The 27398-nt window shown below is 38.5% G+C and overlaps 1 protein-coding gene across 1 annotated transcript in view; it reads left to right on the top strand.

Moving 5' to 3' along the window:
- Window positions 1-303: 303 nt before the first annotated feature.
- LOC100749311 overlaps window positions 304-27398 on the top strand; it is a 34665-nt gene continuing 7570 nt past the window's right edge. Inside the window, exons 1-7 of the mRNA XM_003484501.4 lie at window positions 304-623; window positions 11730-11978; window positions 12595-13315; window positions 16790-16941; window positions 18774-19011; window positions 24064-24285; window positions 25511-25706. Of these exons, the coding sequence (XP_003484549.1) occupies window positions 11751-11978; window positions 12595-13315; window positions 16790-16941; window positions 18774-19011; window positions 24064-24285; window positions 25511-25706 (1757 nt within the window). The 5' untranslated portion in view covers window positions 304-623; window positions 11730-11750. The remainder of the gene's footprint in view (window positions 624-11729; window positions 11979-12594; window positions 13316-16789; window positions 16942-18773; window positions 19012-24063; window positions 24286-25510; window positions 25707-27398) is intronic.

The raw sequence follows: 27398 nt of genomic DNA, 5'->3' as shown, positions 1-27398 counted from the left end.
CTATACAAATAATACCAATTATATTCCTTTCCTTCGGTAAGTTAGTTCCTTCCACAAATTTAAATAAAACTCACAAGTTCTCATCTTACGGCATAATCAATAGCCACTTCATCCACGATTTTTCTAAAACTTCTACCATACTTCCAAACGATTTTAATAAATTAAGATCAATCACGAAAGGATCGATGAGACGTACAATCGTCGTAGAATCGCGTCTAAGGTTGAGCCCACAATCACGGGGCGTATCAGTGAGAGCGTCTCCGTTCTGCGCGTCATGCTATTCGCTGGACTGAGCTGCGGGGCGCGTTCAGTCTGCTCCAAGCCGCGACTGCGATAACCTGCGCTGCGACCGGCTGCCGCGACGAAAACAAACCTACCCCCGGGATACCTTGTCGTCAGAATCGAATAGAAAGTCAAAATTGTATCTTCTATCAACATCGAGTAACTAGATTTGTTTGTCGGGCAACCTTTCGACAAGAATCGAGTACGCCTCCGTTTGCAATCTTTTGCCAATCCGCGAGCTAAAACTATTTTAACATATGATACCAACGGGAGAACGTGATACCTCGCGATCGTACTCCTTGGTGGACATGAACACGTTACCACCGTTTTCGTACACGGAGGTAAGTCGACTTGGAAAGTTTCGTCTTCGAGCTGCTTGTCATAGAGTGCATGCCTCTCGGTGTAATTGATTTTACAACAGAAGAGTCGTTCAAATAATAATCGCCTCGAACTCTTTTCGTGCTCATTATTTTTTAATTTTTCCGGAATTTTAGTCTCTCGGTGTTCTCTAAAGGAAACTACGTTTGATTCTTTCAATTACGTATAACTGTTGTATTGCTACGAACATCAGCTGACCTCATAGAACGTTACTCCGTTTCGCAAGGGCAAAACACAGAATTTGGTTCGAGGTGAAACAGCTTTTCAAATGGCCTAACTACGTTTCACGTCGAATGGATGGCTTAGTGACATAGAACGGAAGATCGATTGTGACAATAGCGACACTTAGTGTTGACTTTTCGCGGGGATGTTATTGACACGAGAACGGAAACGGAAAGGAGTAAATAACTCAAACGAGCTGGTTGAGCAACCTCTAAAGCACAGCGACTCTCACCGACGTGATTAAACCGCTCGTTTTTTTGATGGTCCATGAAAGAATTCGGGGAAGAGCCGTGCGCTATAGTTGTTCAATGGAAAAAGCCAAATGCCTGACATATAATTATGCCTCGTGCAGCAGGCCTCTCTTTTAAAGGCGTTTGTAAACAGAGGGAATATGTTTGGGCGTTGACCCTGTTCTTGATGCGCTTAAAGTCTTGTCCTAATTATGTTAATTTCCTTTCATCGCGAATTTTCGCTGCTTAAGTTTCACTGGTAAAACGGAAAATTTTTTGCAATAAAAGATTCAACGTACAAGTGGGTCAAGAACGTAGATATCTCGTGGCTTTAGGGTGGTCAGAGTGTAGAGCGAGTAAGGACACGGAAGCCAGGCGAGAATTTCATCGCAATGTAAAGGGAGAAATAGCAGAAAATAATGTTTAAAGAAATTAGTACAGACTAATTCGAGCTTAATTCATCGAACTGCAGCATTGATTCTGCGAAATTCTTCGTTCGCGATAGTGAATTGAAATTACAGGGACATTCGCATTCCTTCTAATTTTACCGCTACAACGATTGATTGGATTTAATTGCTAAGCGTACGCGGGGAATGGAGCGTCAAATAAAATTGTGTTTCTAGAACATATCCCTGTAACGATATCTTCATGGAAGAAATTTCAATGGATTTTTAAGAGTAATCATGCCATATTCTTAATTAACATTTATCCGTATACTTACTTCTTTTTGACAATGAAGAGCGGTACTTAGAAAATTCGGTCCTATATGCAAAATACATTGCATGCTTCTATTGAGAGAGAATCGCTATATCGTATTAATTTTCCTCTTCTTTTTCACGAAAATTTTTCTCTCACATCGCAATCCTTTGATCGAGCTCTACGCAGATGGTTCAACATGAATTCGTTTTGGAAAGATAACAGAATATTTTTTTCTGCTCGTGGCCTTTATAGCATTATGCGTTTCTCGTTCAAAATCCGATCAAGATTCTCTTAATGAATTCCGGCACAAAAATTTCTTCTCTGACTAAATTTTCTAGATAAAATTAAACGTCTGGCCTCGTTCGTTATTTCAAGCGACATCGTTAATAGTGATGTAAAGTTATTTTCATCAATGGTATTAACAAATATTCCTTTACAAAAATATAAACTATATACCGTGTACATCGTGCATATAGTTTAACTCGAGATCAAACAAATTGATCTCTCGAAAAGATTTAATATTTTCATGGATATATCAAGGGAATCAAATTTTTAATCCTATCTCTTCAACATTTTTTACGCTACTTAATAAAAATTCATTAAAATAAATCACGACGAAGAAGACACGGTCAAAGGGATCCAGTCCTTTTCTTCGTTTAATCACAAGCTTTTTAGAGAAAGCCTATTAATATCATTTTTTGTTTTTCATCTCGTCTTGAGAACGAAACGCGAAGCAGAAGACCTTCGCTATTAACATTCTACATCCGTGAATACGTAATACCGTGAAATGTGTGCCTATGCCCCGGCAACAAATTACACTAAAAGATTCTCGCGATTTCCTAAGATTTTCCATAGCAAGCTTTGCAACGTTGCACCGTCTCTTGCTTTCTGAAGCGTATTTCGAGATCACCCTCTCTGTATGCAATCGTTTCTTCAAAGTATTCATCCTCGACTCTTCGGTTCGTGGAATCGCAAACGCGGATCGTGAAACTAATCGACTAATTTCAGAAATACACGGTGTACTTAACTCTCAAAGTTCTAGTTCCGCGTATGTTCAATTAATATCGAAACTTACGGCCCCTTTATCACTGGAATCGTATTTTTTACTATTTAGCTTCTCTGCAAACGCGCTCGAACTTAAATGTTATCTCGTTCGATCGCATAGATTCTCGACACGTTGCCAAAAAAAAAAAAAAAAAAGGTGAGAAAATAGCAATACGAGTTCGGTACGAAGAATATACTTCATATGCGAACACGCTTGACTATTCATTAAGATTCTCGTATAATAAACGTTAATTATCCATTCCACGATCTCAGCATACGATCTGCTGTTTTATGGATGAGCGGTCGTGATGCGGGACACCCGCGTTGCGACGCGAAATTTTTCATTTATATACCGAGAACTTTTCACTCGGTCGTCCGTTTAAAGAAAGCATATGTTCTTATAGCAAGTGGCAGGTGCGTGTATATCTGTGACTAAAGTGGCCGTAAGGTAGACAGCAGGTCTATTCACACGAACTCATCTAAATCTAAAATGTTAGTCACCAACTCGTTGGTTCGCGCTGGATACGCCTTCCACAATATACCGGCTGACACGTGAAAGACCGATACTACTGTACCGACAACACGATTTTTTGGGACGCTCTATCGCGTCCGACCACGACCAATCGGCTTGATAGAAAATAAGTGCATTACGTTCTATTTTTGTTTGCACAATATCGATCGCGAATCGTCAGTACGCCAAGTCGTATAGAGTCAGTTACGTGTTACATTTACAGGGAGGAAACGTAAACGCGCAATCAGTTCATCAATGCTTTACAAATCTACTCGTTTTCCAGTTAAATAGCTTAAAATTTAATCCACGCGTAACATTGTACAATGTTTCGTATCACTAATGGAATTGAAACGTTTAATGCTCTCGATTGACAATTTCCCAATTCACATACCACGAACAAGTACGACGTTCCGTATTTTTCCTTTCTTGTGAAATGATAGCGTTTGGAAGTAATAGAGAGACTAAATTGGGTAAAGTATTGCGTCAATATAATCGTGTTCGTGAATTTGAATAATTTGAGTAACCGAATTAATTACCATCGTTAACAGGTATTGGAATATTCCACGTCAAAGAGGAAATGTGCCCCTGAGCGACGTAATCTTGCGTATAAGAGCAAACTTGACTCGCATTCTCCGCGCAATTAGAGGCAGACAAATGATTGTTGCAGACGCATCAGCTTTTATTCAGCATCTCAGAAACTTTGACACACGAGCAAGCAATACAACCTTCAGAAGTGCTCGTGTTCTTACACGCCTTATCGTTTTTATACGACAAGGTGAAACAGTAGGCGAAATATTTTCGCTTTGTTCTTAATCGTGACTGTAGTTCCACCTGGCTCGGGTTCCTTTCTTTGACCGAAAACAAATTCAGAAATGCTGCTCATAGATAAAAACAGAGCTAATTGAAGGCGTAGGTAGCAAGAACTTCTTGCTCGACAAACCCGACGAATCCGATTCAAGCCGCGAGAGCTCTTCAGTATTCACCGTAATTATGCGACCGATTATACACTTTGGTGCAGCATTGCATGATTCTAAATATACTCGGTTTATCGTTCCTTGGTGAAAAGTGAGTCATACATGAAAGCACGGTGTATTATACTTCTCTCTAAATATAAATATTGCCTCTAATATATTCAGTGTCACGTCGTGATCGCCATACGCTGAACGCGTTGATATTTTAATGTCATTTTGAGTAATCCAGAAGTGGAGATTTCCAATAGGAATAAACTACACATTTTGATTCATTTTGACGCTTACGTCCTTTTTCACTAGGACGGTATCGATTGTTTCAGCGTTTGCCATAACTTTACAGATTCAGAGATACGATACAAAATTTATTTTCCATCACGATATTGGTTCCATTTTAATTACCACAGCCCTTATAATCTCTTCGTCCTATCCCATGTACAACTTATATTATCATAAACAAATCGATTTCTGTTTTCCTTTTTTTCTTTTTTGACACTTACGACTTTTATCATTTCAATGCTTTGCTTATATTTACAAAAAATGGGATAATCTGGTATAGCAAAGCGTGGGATACGTTATCTATCGTATTTTACGAAAGTCAATGCTGTATTGTTAATGCGAACAAAGAATCAGCGAATTAACGGTAGTGAATTCATTAACTTCCATTGTAATTTTAATACCAGTTTACTTTCCGGTAGATTGAACGTTGTTTGTCGGTGACTCGCTGGAATCCAGGTTCATCTAGCGGCCGTCGCGAAACCGTATTCCGGTGCGCATCTTCGGATTACTCAAACGCCGAGGAACTCACGATCCTATGTACACCACGTTTGCATTATGCAAACTTCCTGGGATATGATCGAATTTCAGCTCATATAATTACGTTATCCATTCAATTCCGTTCAGACATTATTAAAATAGTTGCGTGTCGATGCATTATCGGAATCCTTATCTGTTGTTATTCGGCACGTTCTTTCTACGAAATACTTTAAATAATCCGTTTAAATCACAATTTTTAACGGAAGATTACATCTTCAACGGCACATTGTTTCCCGCTGTTTCACAAACGGCCACCATTTTCGTAACGTTTAGTATGTCCGCGCCATACAACGCATTAGATTAAACAGCCATCGTTGGAATTATTTGTAAACCTACGTTAAAAGCGGAAAGTACGCCACGTGGATTAACGCAACTCAGCTCAGGTCATTCGTATAAATTCCCAGCGCTACTCGAGGTTGAATAGCTAATGGCCCGAGTTACATTTGTTGTAGTACTTGACTTTCGACTCGGCGGGACTAATGCGATTCGAACGCAGTTTCTACGCTGTTCCGCCAACTTTTCATTCCAACGGCAACGTCAAAGAACGCGAAATAAAAGAGAGACTAAAGAAAATGGGGATTAAGATTCTCGTTTCGGGAACGGAGATTCCGTCTCGCTCCATTTACTGATTACGTGCAGGAAGATCCGATCCATTGAAATCCTTCATCTATCATACGAAATGTTCGATTTACAGAGATGAAAATCTTAAATAGATAAAGACGTGAATTTCCTTAACGCGTTCACCTGCGAAACGATTCGAATCGGCGTCCAATAATTTTTCAAGCGCTGGCTAGTACTTTAGCTATCCAGCGATACTCAGCTTCCTAGAACGGATAAGAAGAAATAAATGGAGCTTACGTCGTGATAAGCATCTTTCATCTTTTCGACCGGATTAAAATTGCTCGCGTAAAACTAAATGAATGCGTTCCGGTGACTTTTTCTAAATGAAAACCTCCGCCAGCCGGCCAACCGTTTAAAGAGAGAGAGTGGCATTTAGACGTTTAACAGATGAAGCGCTCGAAGTTTCGGTCGATTGCCTGTGGCCTTCGCTCGCGCGTGCAACTTTACCCGATTGTCACTATTCCCCTTTTCCCAGATAAATATCCGACAACACGGATATGCCAGAACGTTATTCTACTCTTTTTCATCCCCTTTTTTCTGCCTTTAACAATGCTGTTCTTCCCTTATCTTCGAAATGCATGAAGTTCGGAAACGATGTTCTGTATGAAAAATACGCTGGTAGGATAAACATTAGACAATGAGAGTCTATCTTTATGGTATTTCTTTTATTCTTCTATTCTATACAAGTTTATCGAAAGCAGCTTATTTCTAGGAAAAAGGACTGTATTAAAATATTATCGATTCCGTTTGTTTATTTCATTATTTCACGTCTGAAATCTCGTTTTTACTATACCGAGAACGTAATATCTAGCCGATCGATCGTTACATCGCTCGTTAAGACAATTAGCGTTAAAATATCGCTCGATATCATTGGTACTTCTTTTTCTTTTTGTCTGGCCGTTGGAAATTTCGCTGCAAAGAATAGACGTCGATAATTTCAATTACCTCCCATTCTTCGAAAAGAAAATAGTTTCCGAACTCCGCACGAGGACTTCGTTACCATTAATAACGTCGTACTAGCGGGGAAACACGGCTGATTTCAATATAAATTTTTAATCGTTGCACCAGAACGAGTATTCGATTGAACCTATCTCGCCGAGAATTTAAAATCACCGCCACGTCGAAGACGTTCATTTCCACCATGCCATTGAAATAAATTTCCTACTAGATAGAAGTAGTCAGCCTTCACACATCCACCTTGTTCGACTTCCATTTCTCAAGCAATTTCCTCGTAGCGGATGACCAGACCGTCCTCAACAGCCGCCAAAGTCCCTAACAGTGTTCTAATATTCCGCCAAGCAACATTTCTGAAATTACGAAGAATATGAAGAGTAAAAGGGTATATTTGCCTTCAAAACCAAATAGGAAGAATTTTAGAACTGGATTTTAAATCCTCGTCCCTGTGAAGAGTGGAAAATATGGCTCGTAATATGCTCTCTCCTCACATTCTTCATTTTCTCAAACTCCAGCGTATTGTAGTTTATATTATTACGTTACCGTATTCGTTGCTCGGGAAAAGTCCTCGTCCGAAAGGATTAAATTACCAACTTTTGCGATAATGGAACACATCGATCTTCCCGCAAATTCGTCGTCTTCTCCAGCTTTGCTTCTAACGAAGATCGAACGATCGCTTCACGCGTTCGTCACGCTGAATTTTTCATTTCCGTTCGTCTGAAACGCACTTATCTTCGCCTTCGTGACGGTCGAAACCAGTTGGAAAAATCCGTCTTCAGAGTAATCCAGTCGCAATAGAAATTGAGCCGAACCGTGGCACCATGCACGCGCAGCCAGAGCTCGCTGAAATTGGCCCCGATTCCGTGCCGTTAAACTCATCGGCCCGTTTCCCTCGTCAGCCCCCCGCCACCGGTGGAGACAAATGGATTTCGGGGAAACGATGGAAGAAATTCCGTGGGATGAGCGTAGGATAGACGAGAAGACGAAGGATGATTGTGCTTCCTCTCGTCGAGTAATTGTAATGGGCATTTCTGGAAAAATTCAAAATATTTTTTTGTACGATAATATATGAAGATTGCAGGATGAAAAGCCGATAGGTAGAGTCCTGTTAATATATTTTCATCTTAATATCCCTTCATGAGTAAAAAGGGGTGTTCTGATACGACGTAATAAAGCTATAAATTCTTCTAAAGAAATCCAGCGAATTCTCGGCCTGCCGATTTCAACGTAATAAAAAGGCAAAGTAATCAATCGGCGGATTACATATCGCCTTCTAAATCCCAAATCACTGCCGAGATACGAGATGTTTTTCAAGATATCGTATTACTTTCGATCCGTTAAAGGGAACTATCGCTAATTAAATTGAAATGGAACAAAAAGTCATTGAAATTTTAAGATTTCCACAGGCTAAGACACGATCGCGCGATTCGATTATCATTGGGCGTGGGACGCGTTGGAAAACTCATTATGATGATATATCGAGATAATCGATGTGGTTCGGTATAATAACGAGTTATCGGAACGATTAACAATTGGAATACACTGGTGGCGTTTGGTTAATTCATTTCCGACTAGGGAACGGCTTGCGCAAAAATGTAATTGTATCGACCACGAGCGGCATGAATTTCATTCCTGCCCCGGCTGCAATTAACAGGTAACAGTTCACGTCATTCAACCGTAATACTTTCTGTGTACAATATTCCTACATTGTTTCATTTAGTAGTTGAATTATTATTGCCGGCAATATTTCATTCTTTGTATACTTTATTCCTCGGTAGTACTTCAAGCGTCCATTTTACGATTAATATCGCAGAATGTTCTTAATAATCTCAACGTTGAACACGAAAAGCAGCAAAAGTGCATTATTTCCTCTTATCGTGATCATCGTTACCTTTGTAAAACTATTACCTGTGGACACAGTATTTCGTTAACGAAGTAGGACGGTAAAGCGAACGAATGTAAAAATATGGAAAACGTACATGTGTGTATATAGTGATAAAGTAATCGATCGTGTTTAATCGATTAATATATTTCCAAGTCTGGCGTATATCATTTGCAGCGTAACGAAACGACGTTGCCGACGTGATTTCGTATTAACCTCAGCCATTTATCTTCGATCCAAGCTTATTAATTTTACATCGAAAAGTTTGATCAAAATCTAACAGAACTCAAAGTTTCATGTTTTCGTAGAAACATTTCAAGGTACCGAGTTTAGCAGCGGACACGGACGCGTTCAGTAGAGTTTTCTTTCTATTTACCCCAGGTAAACAGTTTCACCATCGCAAAATGCTAATTGATCGAAGAAGTCGCTTAATTCTATACCTCATTCTTAGTTAACAGGCTCAAAAAATTGCTCGAGAACTTGTTCCGCTTGCAGCAGCCAATAAAACAAACGATGTTCTAACGATTCGGTGAATCCAGTCACGTTCATGTGTTAACGACGATGGTCAGTATGAAACGAAGTGAAAAACACGTTGCTTTAGTCCATACAGAAACGTAATATTTTTCTCCCTTGTTTGTCGCCCCTTGAGAAATTATTGATCAACTCGTAATATTACAGAGTTTGTAAGTTACGAATCGGTGCTTATAGACTTCCTTTGTACAACTTTACAGTTTTACAATTTTACGCCAAATAAGATGATCAACTAACTTGTAATTTGCAAAATTTCGATACTCTTGAAATATTTTGTCAAGGTCAGCATTCTGAATAACTTTTTCCAATACGAAAAATAAGAAAAAGTTCATCGGAATGGTGATCTTGACACCGTATTTCAAGGCTATCGAAATCAGCCAAGAGATAACTATTCAACATCTGGACCCGAAACGATTATAATATTTTATGTGTAGATACAGTACTTAAATTAAATTTTACAGTTTGAAAGATTACTTCAGATTTTTTTTAAAGAATTTCAAATCACTTGAAAGTAGGTTCAATCCTTCCACTTAAAAATCGGAAAATATTGTAATAACATTTAGGTCTTTTAATTGTCTTCAATCCACAAGCTTTCTATGTATTTCGACTCGCGTTCAAGCAGTTCTACGGTAAATCACGTGCTGTCGGATGGATTGCTGTTCCACATTTCTTTTCTCATATTCGCGATACGATGCCATTTCGATTATATTTAAGAAAAGTTAGACGATTACGCAATGGCCGCACGCAATATTCATTCGATTTACATAAATTATTGCCGTTTCCCCTTCAAAAAAAAAGCGTCGAGAACATTAATTACCAATGACCACGTATCCTCTGTCGAGCTTAATGCTAGCAGCGGCGGATTATTAAATATCCGATGACTGGCACGGAATGCAATTTTCTCGGATAAAAAGCTTCGCTCTCGGGTGTATCGCTTTATTACGACTTCGTAAGATCTGTCGAAGTGAACAAGTATACCAATCTGAAGAAGCAAAACGAATAAAAAGCGCTTTATGTTTATATCTTTGTAACTTTGAGTAGATTTAATCCCAAGAAATACATTTATAAGATCCGACGTGTTTACGAGTCCACGAAGAACTTTTAAAATATATTATTTTCGATAGTTAGAACACGTAATTATAATTCACATAATATTATAGGGACCAGGGATTTATTAATTAAGGGGTCGAAAAGATAAACAAGGGAAGATTTTCAATAGAAACGAAAATCGTGTTTTTATTAATTTTGATATTTATCGGTTGAAAGAGCTTTTAGCGTTTGCCACCTTTAAAAATTGCATCGAAATAGTTCAATTTATCTGATCAGATTTAACCACCAATGTTGTCAAAATAATTAATTCACGATCTTTTATGGAAATTTTATGGATTTACAATGATACGCTTTGTATAGGGTGGACGCTGTTCTAGCGTTTCATCGTATACATCAAATTTACATACTTTTCTACAGGAAGATTATTTTTTTATTTTCCCACCGTCTGTTTCATTTATCGTTTCAATATCTCGATTCTCGATTGTGTTAAATTTCCAATTACAAACCGTACATTATCGTATCATTGACTACGTTTGGTAAAACGGAAGTGATTCAACGAACTCAATAACGTGAAAATTCAATTACAGTTCGTTTGATGGTTGAAGGATAGCTTTTATTAGATAAAGGACCTATTTCCTCCTGTTGATCGGTCACGTTTATGATTAATCGTTCGAATGGATCACTGCTCGCTTACCTATTGCTCGCGCTATTTCATGGAAATATTCGTCGCGATCACGAGCCAGCGAATCGAAACCGATGAGCGATGCAACGCGACGCGTACGTATCTGGGTCATCTTTATAAAAGCCGGTTTATTACGTACCTGGCGTGTTCTGTAGCTTGCGGGAAATTGATTCCATACTGTTGATTATCTTTTCCAGGCTAAGCGTATACCGAGGATCGTACGTTTCGTGTTCGTGGACACTTCGCATGCTGACCGAGTAAAAATATTCGATAAAAGAAGTAAAGTACGTTGATTAGCTTTCCGTTTTTCGACATTTCGTCAAATGGTCTCGTTTACCAGTACATTATGGGTCTTTACTATGCCTATCAGTCGAAAAAGACACGAAGTTCTCTGTTTACATGAAACTTCTTCGTAAAGTTTAATCAAAAAATTTAACAAAGCGAACGTGACTCGGCGAATAAGCAATACAGAAAATATTTATTAAGATCGATGTGAAGAAGTAAAAGAAATATATTTGACTCGATATGCGTTACAGCGTGCTACGTAAACCGTCGTTTCTCCTAAGTTTAAATTTCGCACGTCAATATCATCATATTAAATTTTGTTACATCGTCAATTATCGATCGCATTAAAGTTGAAAAAGTTTGTTGAAAAATATTCGGAGAAATTGTAAACGAAGAAATTATAACGACTCTTTTCTGCGAACATTTTAATTCCAACACAGATAATTCCTGCAAATCTGGAATAATGAAATTCTAATCAGTCGCTGGAAAAACAATCAGTAAAAATTGAATCAGTAGAAACTACTTTAATTAAATGTCATCTAATTAAAAAGATTTTTTTACCTTCGTTTTTCAGGGATGAGAAAATGCCTCTGTGATGTTGCATCGAAGCACATCATCGCGACGCTCTAGAGCATCGCGCAATATGACGAATTTTGGTCATACGTCGCCGATCGCCGGACCAAGAGGACGACGCGCTAGCGTGGCAACCGATAAACCTGTCGATTTGCCACCGACGAGTCTACGAGGAACTATGGAACGTCAACGCTCTCCACGGGGCAGTATCGTGCCCGATATTGCTTTATCAATGGGAAACGACATCGAGGTTGTTCATAATTGACAATTCTATCTATTTAGATTTATCCCCTCGCATCCTGTGAATTTGCATGAACAATTAGACTCGTACGAGTCGTACGAGCGTGCTAATGATAAGACAAGCTGATGTATCGCACAATACGGAAGCTTCAAACACGAAGTGATCTGTAAATATTTCACGTGAATTGGAGACGAGAAAGTAGAAAATCTAAATCGATACCGGCACACGACGAGTAACGCGTATCGACACTTAAATGTGACGGAGCATGGCTTCGAAACTTTCGAGAAATCCGCAAAACTTGTTGTGGAAAAAATTTATTCTTAGCGAGCTCGACGTGTGCCAATACTCGAACCATCTTTGGAAATAATTGTCAAACGACGTATCTTGTTCTACGTCATACTTGTCCCCCGCCTTGCAATAATTAATTGGTTAAAAACGTGGTTGAGGTGAACGAAATTGAGGTGAAAAATAGAGCATGGTTATATCGTAGTGTGTGTTCCACTCGAATTTCTTAGAACTTCCTGGCATCAGCGAAATTCCCCCATAGAGATTCACCACGCTGATTATATTCTTACAATTTCCTTTTGCTTTCATCAATTTCGAGGATATACCCTTGACCTTTCAGCCCATCCACCACAAGCCTCTGCTGGAGCGGGATCAATATGGCGACACGCGGAACATGTTCACTCAGAAGATCAGTCGCAGCCCGCGAAATTCCCTGGTTCCGGATGATTATTACAGAAGTTCCCGTAACGGAGTTCGAAGTCCTCGGAACAGTTTGGTTCCAGATACCAACTTGGCACCTGACATGTTATACAGTTCGCGACATTCTTTGGTTCCGGAAGCTCCTTTGAGTCCCAGAAATTCCTTGGTACCGGACGTTACTCACAATAGAAGCCCGAGGAACAGTCTGATTCCTCTGAACGCTTCAAGGACGTCCCTGATGTCTGAAAATGGAAATCCTCCTTCTCGCAGTCCTCGACACTCTTTGATACCCAATTCTTCGAGAAGCCCCCGTGGAAGCATGACCAACATGGAACTGGTCGATCGTAGCCCGCAGAGAAGCCCGCGAGGTTCCATAGCGTCGGAGTGCTTGAATCAGAGTCCAAGAAACTCGATCATTCCATATGAGGTGAACAGATCCTCGCGAGGGAGCATTGGCATGAACGACGCGCCCAGAGGATCGATCGGTGCTAATGAGGAAGAGACGAGAAGCACACGGCGAGGTATCGATTCTGACACGATCGACAGAACTCCGAGGGGTAGCCTCAGTGGTTTGCAGGACAGAAGAGCCGCAAAGGCGAACATGGTGGCGCACGATCCGAGAAGGGCCTCTGCCGATCAAGGTAAGAGTTTGTTTGTTCTAAGAGAATGCTAGAATGCTAATGCTAAAAGAGAATGCTGATCCGATTGGCGATGGGATACCGAAAATCGGACACGAAATTTTCTCTGTCTCTCTTAAAATAGGAAGTGAAAACTAATTATTTATAACTAGGTTTCTCTATCCAATGATAATTTCTACGTAATTTTGAAGTTGATGGTATTAGATCAGTGACGGAAGTCTTCGTATAGTTTATAGTAAAACTATTTTTATTGAAATAAAATTTTATCACGAAGTTAGTATATTTTGTGTCAAGACTAATTGAGAGTTACTTTAGAGGTACAATAAAACAGGCTTCTCACAAAATAACGATATGTACGGTTTGAAATAATAAGCCTATAGAAATTGTATTTTCTCTCTTCTTGTCTCAGTTTGAATATTTTTGCGAAGCAACATAGTTTCCTACAAAATAGCTATTGTAGCGTATGTTGATAAAGATATAATTTATTTCAACGGATATAGAGCTTCTATAGAATGTGCAAATACTTCCGCGAATAAATGTGAACAAACAAAGTCCAATAAAATTTAATAGCATATAAAAGCGACGAGATTTTGTAATCTTCTAAATGCTCAACCATAATATCGTTAGCATCGCAGCTGCGTTTTTAATGTACGCGAATACGGCCATACTAAAGCTATACGGCATGTGCTTTGCTTGTATTTACGAACAAGAACAAGTGTTATAGGATTCAGTTTCATCCACGATATTTACCACTCCATGGAAACGAAAACCGTTATAACGCTTCAACGGCGTCATCGATATGGCGTTACATTCGATGAAATAATTAATCACGTTAATCCTCTCGATGCCGAGTTCTCTCGCTGTAGATCGACGTATGACGCTTTCCAGCAAACGTGATTGAATTACGTTCTCGCCGTATCCGGAGTCTTATGGCAATTCGATGCTCGTTACCCACTAATTTGACGCGACATCTCAAGAGGGCCGTAAATTTTATTCGTTTTGCCGAGCAGTTTCATAGATCGTTGATTCCGCCGCGTCGTAATCGAAGTACAGACAAGCGAATCTGATCACACGTTGATTAACAGGGATTGATATCAAATTTTCAAGTATATAAACTGATGCAAGTGATATTACAAATTTAACATCGAGGATCAAGACGAGGATGAGCGACACTCAGGACGATCATTCCTCCAAAAATAGGATCTCTCGATAAGCTAATAATCCTATCTGATCGTCGGAGTTATTATAGACGAGTGTAGTATGGATAATGATAGGAGCGGGTTAACATCGTGACACTTCGTCGCTTTTCACGCAACCGCATTAATCTAGCTGAGTAAATCTTGTAAATGTGTACGTAACACACCAGGACAACGGAACACGGTTTAGAACGGAATAGGCATCGTGTGAAACTGAAGACAAAGTCATCGTTGAGATGGTTGGTCTATGAATACTATGATACGATTTGTGTAGTTTGATATGAGCACTGAAAATAGTTACACGGAATAATAATACGAAATAACGTAGTGACCTAATTTTTGTTGATCATGTGGCATTATGAATCGGTGCTGTTAAAAAGTTTACGATCGCGTATTATTTTCGGTAAACATACGTATACTGTCGGTTAAAAGAACAAACTAATTAAAGAAAATAAATTTTTTCATTATTTAGCAACGATACATTTCTTTCTTTTATAGTCTTGGTTTTCAGGCTCCTTGGCAAAATATGTATCGTTCATGCGTATTGCTCGTTATTAAAAAAGAAATGGAACTCTTACGTTGAATCGTTCTATCGTCCTTGCTAAAGAGAAAAACTTTATAAGAAAAAGCTATGGCACTTGCCGACGACGCAATAAATAATGTATCGAACAAAAGTAATTTGCTTTGAAATAACCTTAGGAAACAGCGAATTATCGATGCGTTAAAGATTACGCGCTATTATTGATTATCTCTGAGACACTACGTGGAACTCTACTTCCATAAATTCTGGCCAATCGTAAAATAAAAACGTGTACGATTTATTGGCATGGAAAGAACAAGCTCACAAAGAAAATTAATAACTGGATTCTGTCGTGCGACCAATGTCGAGGATAAAAGGAGTTGAACCGTTTAAAACGAAATTGTTCGTGTTTTTTTAACTGTTCTGTCTGAACCCGATTTATACCGATTACTCCGTAGTTTCTGTAAATACACTATTTACAATAAAGAACATAAGATTTATCGTTAGTTTGTTTATCTAAGGAATAACTATTCATTGGTTTTAAAAATGCAATGATCTTCGAGTTTACGTTTAACTGACAATTGCAAAGATTAAAAGCTAGTTCTAATTATTTCTCTTTTAACTTTCAAGTTTAACTTAACAATTGTCAAGACTGGTAGTTAGTTCACTAAAAATCTACATGATCACAAATTACTATTGATGTAAAATGTTGGATGCTTAAACTTTATAAATAATCTTTGAGAAAACTAACTATCTTTTCACTAATTCTTTGCGGTAAAAACGTGAAAAAAACATTGGTTTTTTTCAAATAAAAAGTTTTAAACACAGTTAATTATACGAGACTTTTATTGAAATCTCGGTTCCCTGCAGATAATTATTTTAAAAATGCCAGTAAAATCTCATACATGTTTTATTTGTTACTTATTTGTCTGATAACTTTTGTAGCAACACCAGTATGTGCTCTGCCATACCGGAAACTTGTTACAATTCGCAGAGGAAATGAAAAAGTATGTGGACGAAATTATTACCAAATAATTCCCACTTCTGTAGAATCAACCATATCATTCTATGGCCCATAAATTCATTCGCGTTTCACTTCGTATTGAACGTAAATTATAATATTTGCCTATCTCCTATGTATCATGGATCGTACAATAGCTCTCGACTTTCTGGTTGCATATAAAAATGTTCTTGTTGTTAATATAAAATATAAAGATTTATTGGACAACAGACATTATTTCATCGCAATAACGCCAAAGGTCACGCCGTAAATTTAACAAAAATGGCTCTCCCAGATCCTGGATGGAAAGCTCTGTTGTAGTATCCGCCTTACTCATCGGACTTTACTTCGATGAATTACCATCTTCCCCGTTCTCCTCGAAATGCTTTAGCTGGAGTTTCCTCTCACAACATTGTAAAATTGCGAAATCTACTCAAAAATTCATTTGCGTTAAAACCAACGGAATCGCTGAAGCAAAGAATACAGAAATCTTCACAATGTTAGGGGAAAAGGTTGCAAATAATGATAGAAAATACATGGTTCGTTAAATCGTATCAAACGATTGTGAAAAAACTGAAAATCTTGCATTCGTGAAAGCCATAAATTTATGGACTAGCCTAATATCAATACGCTAGATATTAAGACAATATTTTGAAAGTATATGTACATATCAATGACGCTTCTTTGACCGTTACTTAATTCTTATCTAAAAGAAACTTGTGGTATCAGTGACAAAAATTTTGTTTTTTACGTTTCTGCAGGTGTATACGAGAATCGAAATTCATCTCCATCTCGGCAAAAGGAGGCAAACTCGGGCAGCGCCAAATCTCGCGGAAGTACGGTTCAGATCTCTCTAGGATATGGCCCAAATACCTTCGAAGACTCTAGACGAGCCAGCAGCTCTGTATCGCAGGTACGATATTTTTCATTCACCTTTGACACAGAGGCAGAGTTCAACATTTATTATACGGGATATTCGATAACAAAAACAAAAGGGAACGCCACCAAAAAGCGTTTTCCCCTTGTATACTATAAGCCAGTACCCTCGTTCTTGAAAGCCTTAAAACCTCTTGTATCCTCTTAAGAAAATTTCGTTAGGCAAAGTACAAGCCAACACTACAATTCCTTGAAAGCATCCTACGGATTCATTTCCGAAGGGTATTTTTATTCGTATCTCATATCCCAACAAAACAAACTTTTTCAGCGAAATTTTACATTTTTTCATCCAGGTTTTACCATGGTGAAACATCGTTACGCGAACGCAGAATTTTTCACACGCTCTAGGATTATTTCCCTCTATTTTTTCGAGGTGTATTCGTCGAACAAAGTATCGACCGAGCCTGTATACTCGAATAAAATACTCCACGCGATGATTAGTTCACAATTGTCTAAAACTTTTTTTTTTCGACGCGTCGTCAACGCTGTTATCGAATTTTGTTAGCGAGGACGATGTATATGGTCAGAGTTTGACGCCCAGCGATGACACGTTTGATACGTTTGACAATTTCATCATGAAATACGGTCGCGTGTTTTTCATCTTGTCGCGTAGTCTGCGACCTTGCATCCACCATCGTGTCGGCTTAAAATCTTTATGATATAACGAACTGCCCTGTGGTCATGTGTAGAAACAATCCCCCTCCCGGGAGGATCAAAGAAATGGCTGGATCGTAAAAAGCAGCCAAGTTCCAGACGGTCTATCCGGTTGGGTCGAAACGACCGCTTTACAGCTACGAATTCGCGCGATCATCCTAAGATTCAGACTCATTCGAGTAAACTGAAACGAGAAGGTGACCCTACAGATATTTTCTGACCTCTGGATATTTGAAACCACGAGCCATACCTTGGTGTCTCTGTTTATTTTTCAAAGCGTACGAGAACGACATACTAGAGTTGAAATGGTCGGTGTTCATATTTTAAAATCACCTTTCCACTTGGCCTTTTCGACGGCGATGGCGATTATCATTTATATCTTCTTTCCAAACAAAAATGCATCGATAGTCTCGGTTCAGCTCGTATAATCACGAAGACGAGGCACATGAATTTTGATTATTCGTCGGAAGAGTCACATTTACAAATTGTATCATTTACAATTGTAAATGTGTAATTGTTTAACCGAGAAGAAAGGCAACAGGATATACATGGAATAATTATGTATCGAACAGGATATATATAGTGGTCGATATTTACCATTCACACGCAATTACTACTACACAAAGCTGTCGAACGTAGACCGCGTCCAATAGAAACATTACCTCAATGTTTCGTCAACATTGTAGCTATATTTTTCACAGATTAATTATTCAAACGACACGCTGAAACTGCCGTATAGAAAATATTCTATACATGTATATCATTCATCATGGAACAATGACTATTAATTAGAATCAGTCTAATAACTGCGTAAACTAGAGAGCCTCTAGATATTCGCTACATATACATATGTGTATCAATTCTACTATAATTCGACGATCACAGACATTGACTTCCTCCAGCTTCAAGTTAGAAGCTTGTGGCTTATCTATCGTCCTACGCTCGAGTTTGCGTTTTGCGACCTGAAATCATCGCAAATCATTTCGATTCTTTTCCATTTGACGAGCTTCGAAACTTAATAACTCGCCAAACTTCGATATTCATGTTAAATAGCTTCTCGTAGAGTAGCTCTTAATATAATTAGTTAACGACGTATACGATAACTAGTACGGTAATTAGAAGGCAATTAACGTGAATGTTTCTGTTGATGTTCAGTTTTCAGGCGATGAGTCGCGACGGCTTTTCACCAGCAGCGCCAAAGTGCCGGAGAACACAATGGAGAACAGGAACCTCACCTACGGTTCCGTGGTGTTTCAATTGAAGGACGCGAATCTCGAAGCGAACAACATCTGCGACTTTGTGTTTCGAGGGCTGAAGGTTGTCTGCAGAACCAGGGTGGTTACTGTTTGCCTGATGTGCTTGTCCCCTGTCCCGGTTCTTATGTTTATTTACGGTAAGTGAAGGGAATTAAATGGTCGCTTTTACCGCATTCGCAATCGGACTTCTACTTCGTATGTATGTATTTTGCAAGTAAAGACCACAGGAGAAAATATAATAAAATTTTTGTTGATTTTCTGACTTATATGTCGCTCGGTGGTTAAATTGGAATATTTCAGCGTGAAATGGTTGAAAAAGCAATTAACCTGAGAGATTCGAAAATGTTCACCTTTTAAGAACAGGTAATAGATCCATTGTGTTTCGTAGGAAACAAATCACATTAGTTCAGTTATTGGGTTAGTGTAAGTTTATTCATATTAATTTGCTAATGTTGATAATTATTTACGACGCGGACGATGTCACTAATTTCAATGATCTTGAAATATATTCAAAGAGCTTCAGTTCGATTTTTGTTACGATTAGCCCTCATTCTGGCTACATCTCACGGCACCCGTACTTTTATATAATCCAATCTAATCCATTTACGATAATCATTTTCAACTCATACAGGAAAGAAAAATCAATTTGTTAGGTTTGCTATAGATAATTATTTTCTGCTGTGAAATAAGCTAAGGAATTAAATAATAAGACAGATGCAATTTGTATTAAGCTTTATATTGTGTTGTTGTTATTCGAAATTGAAAGCACTTCAGCCTTCATTTCTAAGATATTGGAAAAAGCGATTATTCGATCATCAAAATCATGCTATCGTCGAAATGGAAACTTTTACGAATATCACGGAAACTAACGCCAGGACGACGGAAATCGATGATGTTGTCCGCTTTGTAAATAATTACCGTAATATTATTAATATTCTGTCAGAAATACATATTTAGTCTCAAACGCAAAGTTAATTTTAATGTACAATTGGCTGACAACCTATCGAATTAAAAAATTCTGTTTTGTAAAATACAGGAAATCTGATTTATCACGTTTTTCATCCGTGGTCTGTAATTGCAATATACTTTTAACCGAGGGAAACTTTAATTCGATTTCCAGATATTAGAGTGCTTCAGATATTTTAAAACGTCATCGTTCATTTAATTTCCGAATGACATTAATTTCTCGTCGAAATATTCACATGATTAGATGTGTTTTAATAGAAGTAAATCCACTTGACGGTAATAGCATAGCATGGATACTCTTCTGTACCGTGTCAATAGCAGCGTGAACGTTTTACTAATCAGATGACGATCGAATAGCGTTTGTATGTGCCTCGTATATTGATAACGAGGCATTTATCACTGGTAACGCGTCGATAACGATATACACGATGGACAACTGGTTGATAAAGTTACTTTGAAAATATTGATTTTTGTTCAGCGTTAGTGTCACCATAATGCTCGTCATAATATATGAAATTTACATTCGTGTTTTCTTAACGTATTCGTTGCCACAGTAAATTGGAACAAAACGTCTACCTTAAATCGTATTTTATTTATACATAGTTAGGAACACGAGTATTGTCGCGCTCTTTAAAACAGGATAGTCTTTTTAAAGTTAGCCCAAGCGACTCGAACTTCTTTTAGAAATCTAAGGGATATTAATTTATTAGATGACGTGCAATAAAAAATGTTTAATAAAATAAAAAATAAATAAAAAATAACAGTTGGTCGGAATCGCGAAAAAAGTAGCAAAGGTCACTTTCAACTTTTTTATCCGAACCTATAATGAAAATTTAAATAGTACGCTTTGTAGACGTTAATTCTATGTTGGTATTAATTATATACGTGAAAATTTTCATCGAAATCGATTGATAAAAAAACAAGTTACAGGTATCGAAGAACGAGTTATAGGTCGAAAGTCATAGAAAATTGAGATTTTCATCAGTGTTAACTGTTTGCAGCTGATAACAAGGTTAATCGTTTTCGATGAAATTCTCGGCATGCTTATGACTGGCATATCCAGGAAACGTGTTGTTTATGAATTTTCATTACAGGATCAGATGAAAAGGTTGTAAAAAGTGACCTTTACTATCTTTTTCGCGATACCGGTCAACTGCAATTTTCCCAAAATTTTTGTTACGCGTTATCTAATAAATTAAATCCTTCTAACTTCTCAAAAATATTCAACTCGTTTGATCCAATTTTTAAAAAGTTATTCTGTTTTAAAAAGTGTGTCAATGTTTATTCTAAACAATGAATGTTCGAGAATTATCTTTTTCCTCCTCTTTAGTTATTTCCTCACTTCAAAATTACATCTAAATTAACATCGTGTACATGTACGATGCTGGTGATGAACGTGTTAATTATTAAGTACACAATAAATAACATCGATGCGTGGACAACTGAACGAACGTTATTGTTTTGGTGTCGCGTTATCAAATGGCCGGTAGTTATGAATATGTCAATGTTGATCTAGTACTATACATATATTTATACTGTTAGTTGGATGACAAAATAATATTTCGAACTGTATAATATTTGCATTACTTTTCTTATGAATTGTCAACAAATAGTTTGCTACGAAGTTGTAAGAAATAGCACGAGATAGTAGTACCATGTACAAAGCATCAATCTACGAACACCTAACAGACCGCTTCGTGTTCACGTCGAATCAATACTCGGCTTATCAATAAATTAGTTGCGAAACTCGGAGAGCTGTCGTTACTTGTAACGTTATCACCAATCCTGGTTTCCACATCCATTAGTTTGAAAAGAGTTAACTTGACAACTAACTTGTCCATAGTACGGTAAAAATCCCACGAGATTATCTTTGTTGTTCGTATCGAGGTGAAGCTTCCTAATTAACAAATAGTAGCAACTTCATTTTACGACAGCCGCGATATAAATTAAGAAAAACGATTTAGTCTGTCAGTAATATCCCTGCGAAGTTTTATTTAAGTTTAGTACTTTCAGTTTTCATATCGAAAGTATATCTCACGTTACGATCCGTTGACATGCACAAAGGGTTTTCCTCTTTTCTAAAAGCCTCTCGATTCCTAAACCGATCATATCAAAATATATGCAACAATGCGTAAAACACACGTTTCAATTTGCATACTATTGGACGTTAATACGATGCAGGAAATGTACCGGTGATGTCGAAGCAGCTCGTTAATCTTATTTCTCTGATAGGTCGCGATTATCGTATTAACGCGATTCCATATAATTTACCGGTATAGCACGACCCAATCTACTCCAAACGATGCGACACGATAAAGAACGAGACTCGACAAATCTTAGAAAGCATCGAAACATTTCAGTTCGTCGATCGTTAACTATCTCGTTAAACTATCTTCTAACATTTACATTTACCTACCTACAAGTCATTACAACTTACTATTATATCCACAGTTCAGACATTAAAATTAATTAACAGGCCGTTGAAAAAGTCCTGGCTTCTCAAGTAAGAGGAACGCGAATATCAGATATATCAGCCTCGAAGGTGAATAATAGAAACTCGGCCGGTTAGATTCAAATCTGCAGCGAAACGTGGGTAAAGATGCAGATACTGACGGCTCTTGCCGCGCCGCCGCGCCGCATCGTCACGAAACAGCATTTTACGGATCGAAGCACGTTCTCGAGGTCCTGAGCCGAGACTCGATGAAACGCGGGCATCGGTTCCAAGCTAATTGACCCTGCCTGGTTTACGACACGCAAGCTCGCGCGCTACTTATGACATGCGAAAAAACACCGCCAGCGAGTTTCCCTCGCGGACTATGAATTCGCGCGAGTCGCCCGGGACAGCGCGTTCACCTCTTCTTCGAGTTATAGAACGTTCTTCGAATCGATAAAGAGTACGCGGTCGGAGAAACGGGAATTACCAACATCGATGAACCTTCCAACCGCGTGAATTCCAGAAAATTTAACAGCGCAGCGGGATAAATGAAATCTACGGTGTTTATTTATTTCACGTGTATCTATGAATAACACTCGTCGCTAATCAATTAGTATTAGACTCTGCAGTAGTGTAACTGTTACTGAATAACTAAGGAAATTTTACTGTGCGGATATTACACAAGGTTGAGAAAAGAGCTGTTTCTTCGTCCAGTTGACGCGTTGAATACAAGGCAATTTTAGCGTGTTTTGCCCACTGCATCAGGGTACTTATCTCAGTATGACGTATTGTTAAATACAGTTACAGTGCAGGAACAATATTGTTTAATGCCAGAGCTACCAAACCAAAATAAACGGATCAGAGTGTTTGTTTTTGTAATTACTAAAAACATGCATGTGCTTCGGGAAAAACTAATGACTCTTATCGTGAACTTAATTAGGACTTAAAATATGATTATATACACTTGTTTGTTTTTATCATATCACTTTGATTCTAAACATTTATGCGTGGTATAGCGAAGTATATTTTTTGTTGTTCTAAAATTAGCCTCATGATGCGTGTAATATTTTATTGTAATATTCAAAACATTACAAATTTTACGAATATGATCGTTTCATTAATTTATATATTTTTTTACCATTATATTATTTACTATTTATATTACTATTGACCATCAACGAAATCATTGTCCGATCTAGTGTCAGTCGCCGAGAATCTTCGCAATATTCGACATTGACGTGTTAATAATATCAAATGATCGATTTGTCTGACTCGATGCAGAGAATCCAAATTCAGGCAAGAATACAAGAAAAAATTGATCGGTTCTATCAGGTTTCCAAAAAATTCAAAAAATCCTAAACCTCGATCTTCTTCTGATGTATTCTGATATTAAAATTACGAGGCTTTCGGAAAACGTAGAATTTGCCTTGTAAATGGTTGACACGTTGTTCGGAGGTTCTTTGAAGATTAGTGATAAATAATCGTAGGTCGCGAAGGGGCAAGGGAGTAAGAATCAGGCGTGTAAGAGTCGCATGCCAAGTTATCCTTAGTTAAGTATCGAAATAGGACGCGACACAGTGAGCAGAAGTCAGGCAACGTCATTACCATTACATTATTCAACGCAGTCAGCGCGAAAACTTTTTGATATCGATCCAAGCGATATATTTGCTCGTTCGACTGTAAATGAACACGAAAACAAAAACGATTATACTGGAGCGTGCGTGCCGCTAGAAAGGAAACGTCGGAAATTCGTTCCTCTTTCGTACAACTCGTCCTGATTTTGTTTCAGGTTTGAGTTTCTCGAAAGAATGTCCCAGAGAGCGAAGGATACCCATATACATGGTGATTGGTGGAACATTCGGAAGCATGCTTATGCCGTTGCTTATCTACTCGCAGATACGTTCAAGGAGACCAGAAATGCTCTCGGTTCCGTCGACCAGATCGCAAATTTCTTTCAGGAAATTGATCATCATCGTCTTATCATGCTTCTTACTGGGGTGGTTCGTGATGGGTAAGTCGAAGGAAAATTCGAGATTCTATAATGCAAGAGCGAGAAAGTTCTTTATTACTGCCATCCAGGTAACATTTATCCCGTGAGAGTTTGTTTCTTGCGAGAAATACATCGTTCACGTGACTCGGTTTAATTCTTCTCGTATGTTAATGCTTTTGTCACGAGCGTCGAGTTGCAAGCTTTAATCCTCCAAATGCCACAGTTCTGGATACAATATGAGCATAATCTCTGTCATTCTGGATACATAACAACAGGTTTCACGAATTTTTGTTAGAATACATGTAAAATATTTGTTTTCTTATTTTTCTTGAGGATTACAGGATTTTTATTATATCTCGTTATTTTAGTCGGTAACGGAAAAATGTAACGTTACAATAAGAGAATGAACGAGATAATACGAATAATGGTATGGCAGTACAAATAACATTCAAATATTACTACTGTATCAGTGCTCACGTAATATTCAACGGGAGACGATGCTATTAGGTTTCGAATGCATATGAAGCTTTGAATGGACGAAAATGCAGGAATATGTTACGTTTAATTGCGTTTAATTACGAATTAACGTATTGAAATAGATATTTTAGTAAACTACGCGTTCGAAACCTATGATTCGTGTTCGAAATAAAATTTCCATCGTTCGTGGGCGACTTAATTTTGAATAACGAAAAAGAACGCTGTAAGTTATAAAGAATTTAAGTGTCGAGGTACTCGATCCCCGAATACTCGCGTCGCACAGAACGTGTTTTTGAACGGCTCGAAACAATGCGAACAAAAGCGATCGATTGCGTTCTGCCGCCGGGTAATTGCTAGACGTCGGTGGTAAACTGCACCGATGCAACCTAATTTTCGTTTCGTGATCGCGTTATAAAGCATGCTGTACGTTTACGGACGCAATTGCGTCCGTTTAAAAACAGTAACGAGTTCAAAGTTTTACACCCCTTCTGTTCTCTCGTGTTCGCGACCAGGTCGTTGCTGTTGCTTCAAGTGTAACACGAGCTCGCTCGTTACCGCTTACACGAAACTTTTTACCGTTGTGAAAGTTTTCGCAAATCGTGGTTCGAACCTTACTTCCACGAACAAACTTGCAGTTTAATTTTGTAAAAACTTGCTCGCCATGAAGCAGATTTTGAAATTCTATTTATGATCCAGTTAGACATTTTCTAACATGCATTTTCAAACGACTCTTCCCCCTACGAGCTTCTTGATCTTCTTTGTGTTACAGGAAATTACTGGATACTTCACATCATGTGGCCACCGTACACGTACATTATACACACTCCGAATGATCACTGTCACAGAACTCTTTATCTGTTTTCCTTGGCACATCTGGGCGTGATATATATCACTTTCGGAATCATACTGCTCGTGATAACCGTACTGGCGTCTTTCAGAATCCTAGCGTGTCCGTTGCTAGAAAGGTAAGCCTTGGTCAATCGTAAATCGCCAAATCGATCGAATCGAAGCGTTCGATACGCCGCCCGCTAATTCCTCCTCAATCGCGACCCGATCTGCCGTACACGCTGGTCTGAACGTGGAATTACCACATTGTAGAATTCGGTCGATGAGACTGCTATTTGATCATGCGTTAAATCACCATGTTGTACATTCCTTGCTGCGAATTTGCGTATACGAAGCGAAAAAAAGAAAGGAGATCTATTCGAAGGTGGCGAGATAGATAGTAATACCGGTTCCTCCCTCTGTTTTCCTTATGGTTCGTTTGGTTCCAACTATTCCCTGGAACGAAAGTTCAAGGGTTATAAAGTAGTATCGCTTCACCGATATCGATACTTCAGCACGCTCTTTGTCATAGAAAGTGATCGTTTCTTACAAGCACGGCCCATTGAAATGTATAATCGAATTAAGCGTAAACAGAGACCGATACCACAGTCCCTATCGATTTACCTTCTGGTTAACCGAAAGTTTTATTCAAATTAGACAGAACCAGAACGTATCTACATCCACGCGATTCTCCTATCCCTTCTCCATTATCCCAGAGCACGGAGCTCTTGAGCCAAACTTTAGACAGCACCGTTCGAATAATCTGGATCGTTGCAGACAGCCTGGCAAGACGTCGACGAACTTCTTGCCCCTCATGTAGCGCAAGGTATTCTAGGGTATCGGGTCAGCGTGAGTCGAGCGCGGGTGTTCCGCATGCGACGCGAAAGTCAAATATTCTATACCCGGAAAGCAATCAGCCTCTGTACGTATACGTACACTTACACGCTAACTAGATGTACGTGCAAAATAGTAGGTCAACGAATTTGGTCGCGTGTCAGCGCGGCAACCTCATAAATACCCGAGGAGGCCGCGAAACCAGAAACGAACGGTGTCGTTGCAACGCGTCGATGAACCAACCGTTTCCCGTTTTGCGTGCAGCGGAAAACCGCCGGTTTTTTGCTCTTCTTGTTTCCTCCTGTCTTAGTGTTAAACGGAGGTTCGCGTGACCACAGACATCGACAGAGAAAGAATTGCACGACACGCATACCGAGCATTGTGCGCTAGTTGACCGGGTCGCCGCGTTTCCTCCCGGATCGATCTCGACGCGCGACGATATATTCAGATTGTTCAGGCAATGTTATGCTTCAGTTTTCCAGCCTGAGCACCAGGAAAACTCGCTGGTGATTCAAGGTTACAGTAGAACTCCATCTATTCGAATCCGTCGGCAGACAGATATCCAGTTCCACGAAAAGTTAGTATTTTTGTCAGTAGATTTATTTTACTCGGTTATAATCGTGATATAACCGGTTCTTTTTTTTGGGTTAATACATATTTTAGAGGTTGGTAATTTTATTGGATTTTCGAAGTACGAAACTAGAAATTTCTGAAATTGAGGAAGATACAGGAGACGCGTAGTTTCATATATGATGCGTTGTACTACTTATTATTATTAAGTGGGATAAATACAAGAAATTCTACCTTCAAATTTTTCTCAAAATTCGCTACAAATTAATCGATGATTTACATTATATACGACTCTAGTGGAGTTCATACGTATAACAGAATTATGATTTCTTTCATATAATAGAAATTCACAGTCGCATAGATTCGCATTCACGTAGATAAACAAATTCAATCAGCTCGATTTAATTTGATATTAGTTAAAATTTCGT

The sequence above is a fragment of the Bombus impatiens genome, unplaced genomic scaffold, assembly GCF_000188095.3.
Source record: "Bombus impatiens unplaced genomic scaffold, BIMP_2.2 scf_0017, whole genome shotgun sequence".
NCBI lineage: Eukaryota > Metazoa > Arthropoda > Insecta > Hymenoptera > Apidae > Bombus > Bombus impatiens.
The sequence above is the reverse complement of the archived record's forward strand: the minus strand, read 5'-3'. Positions and strand labels throughout refer to the sequence as shown.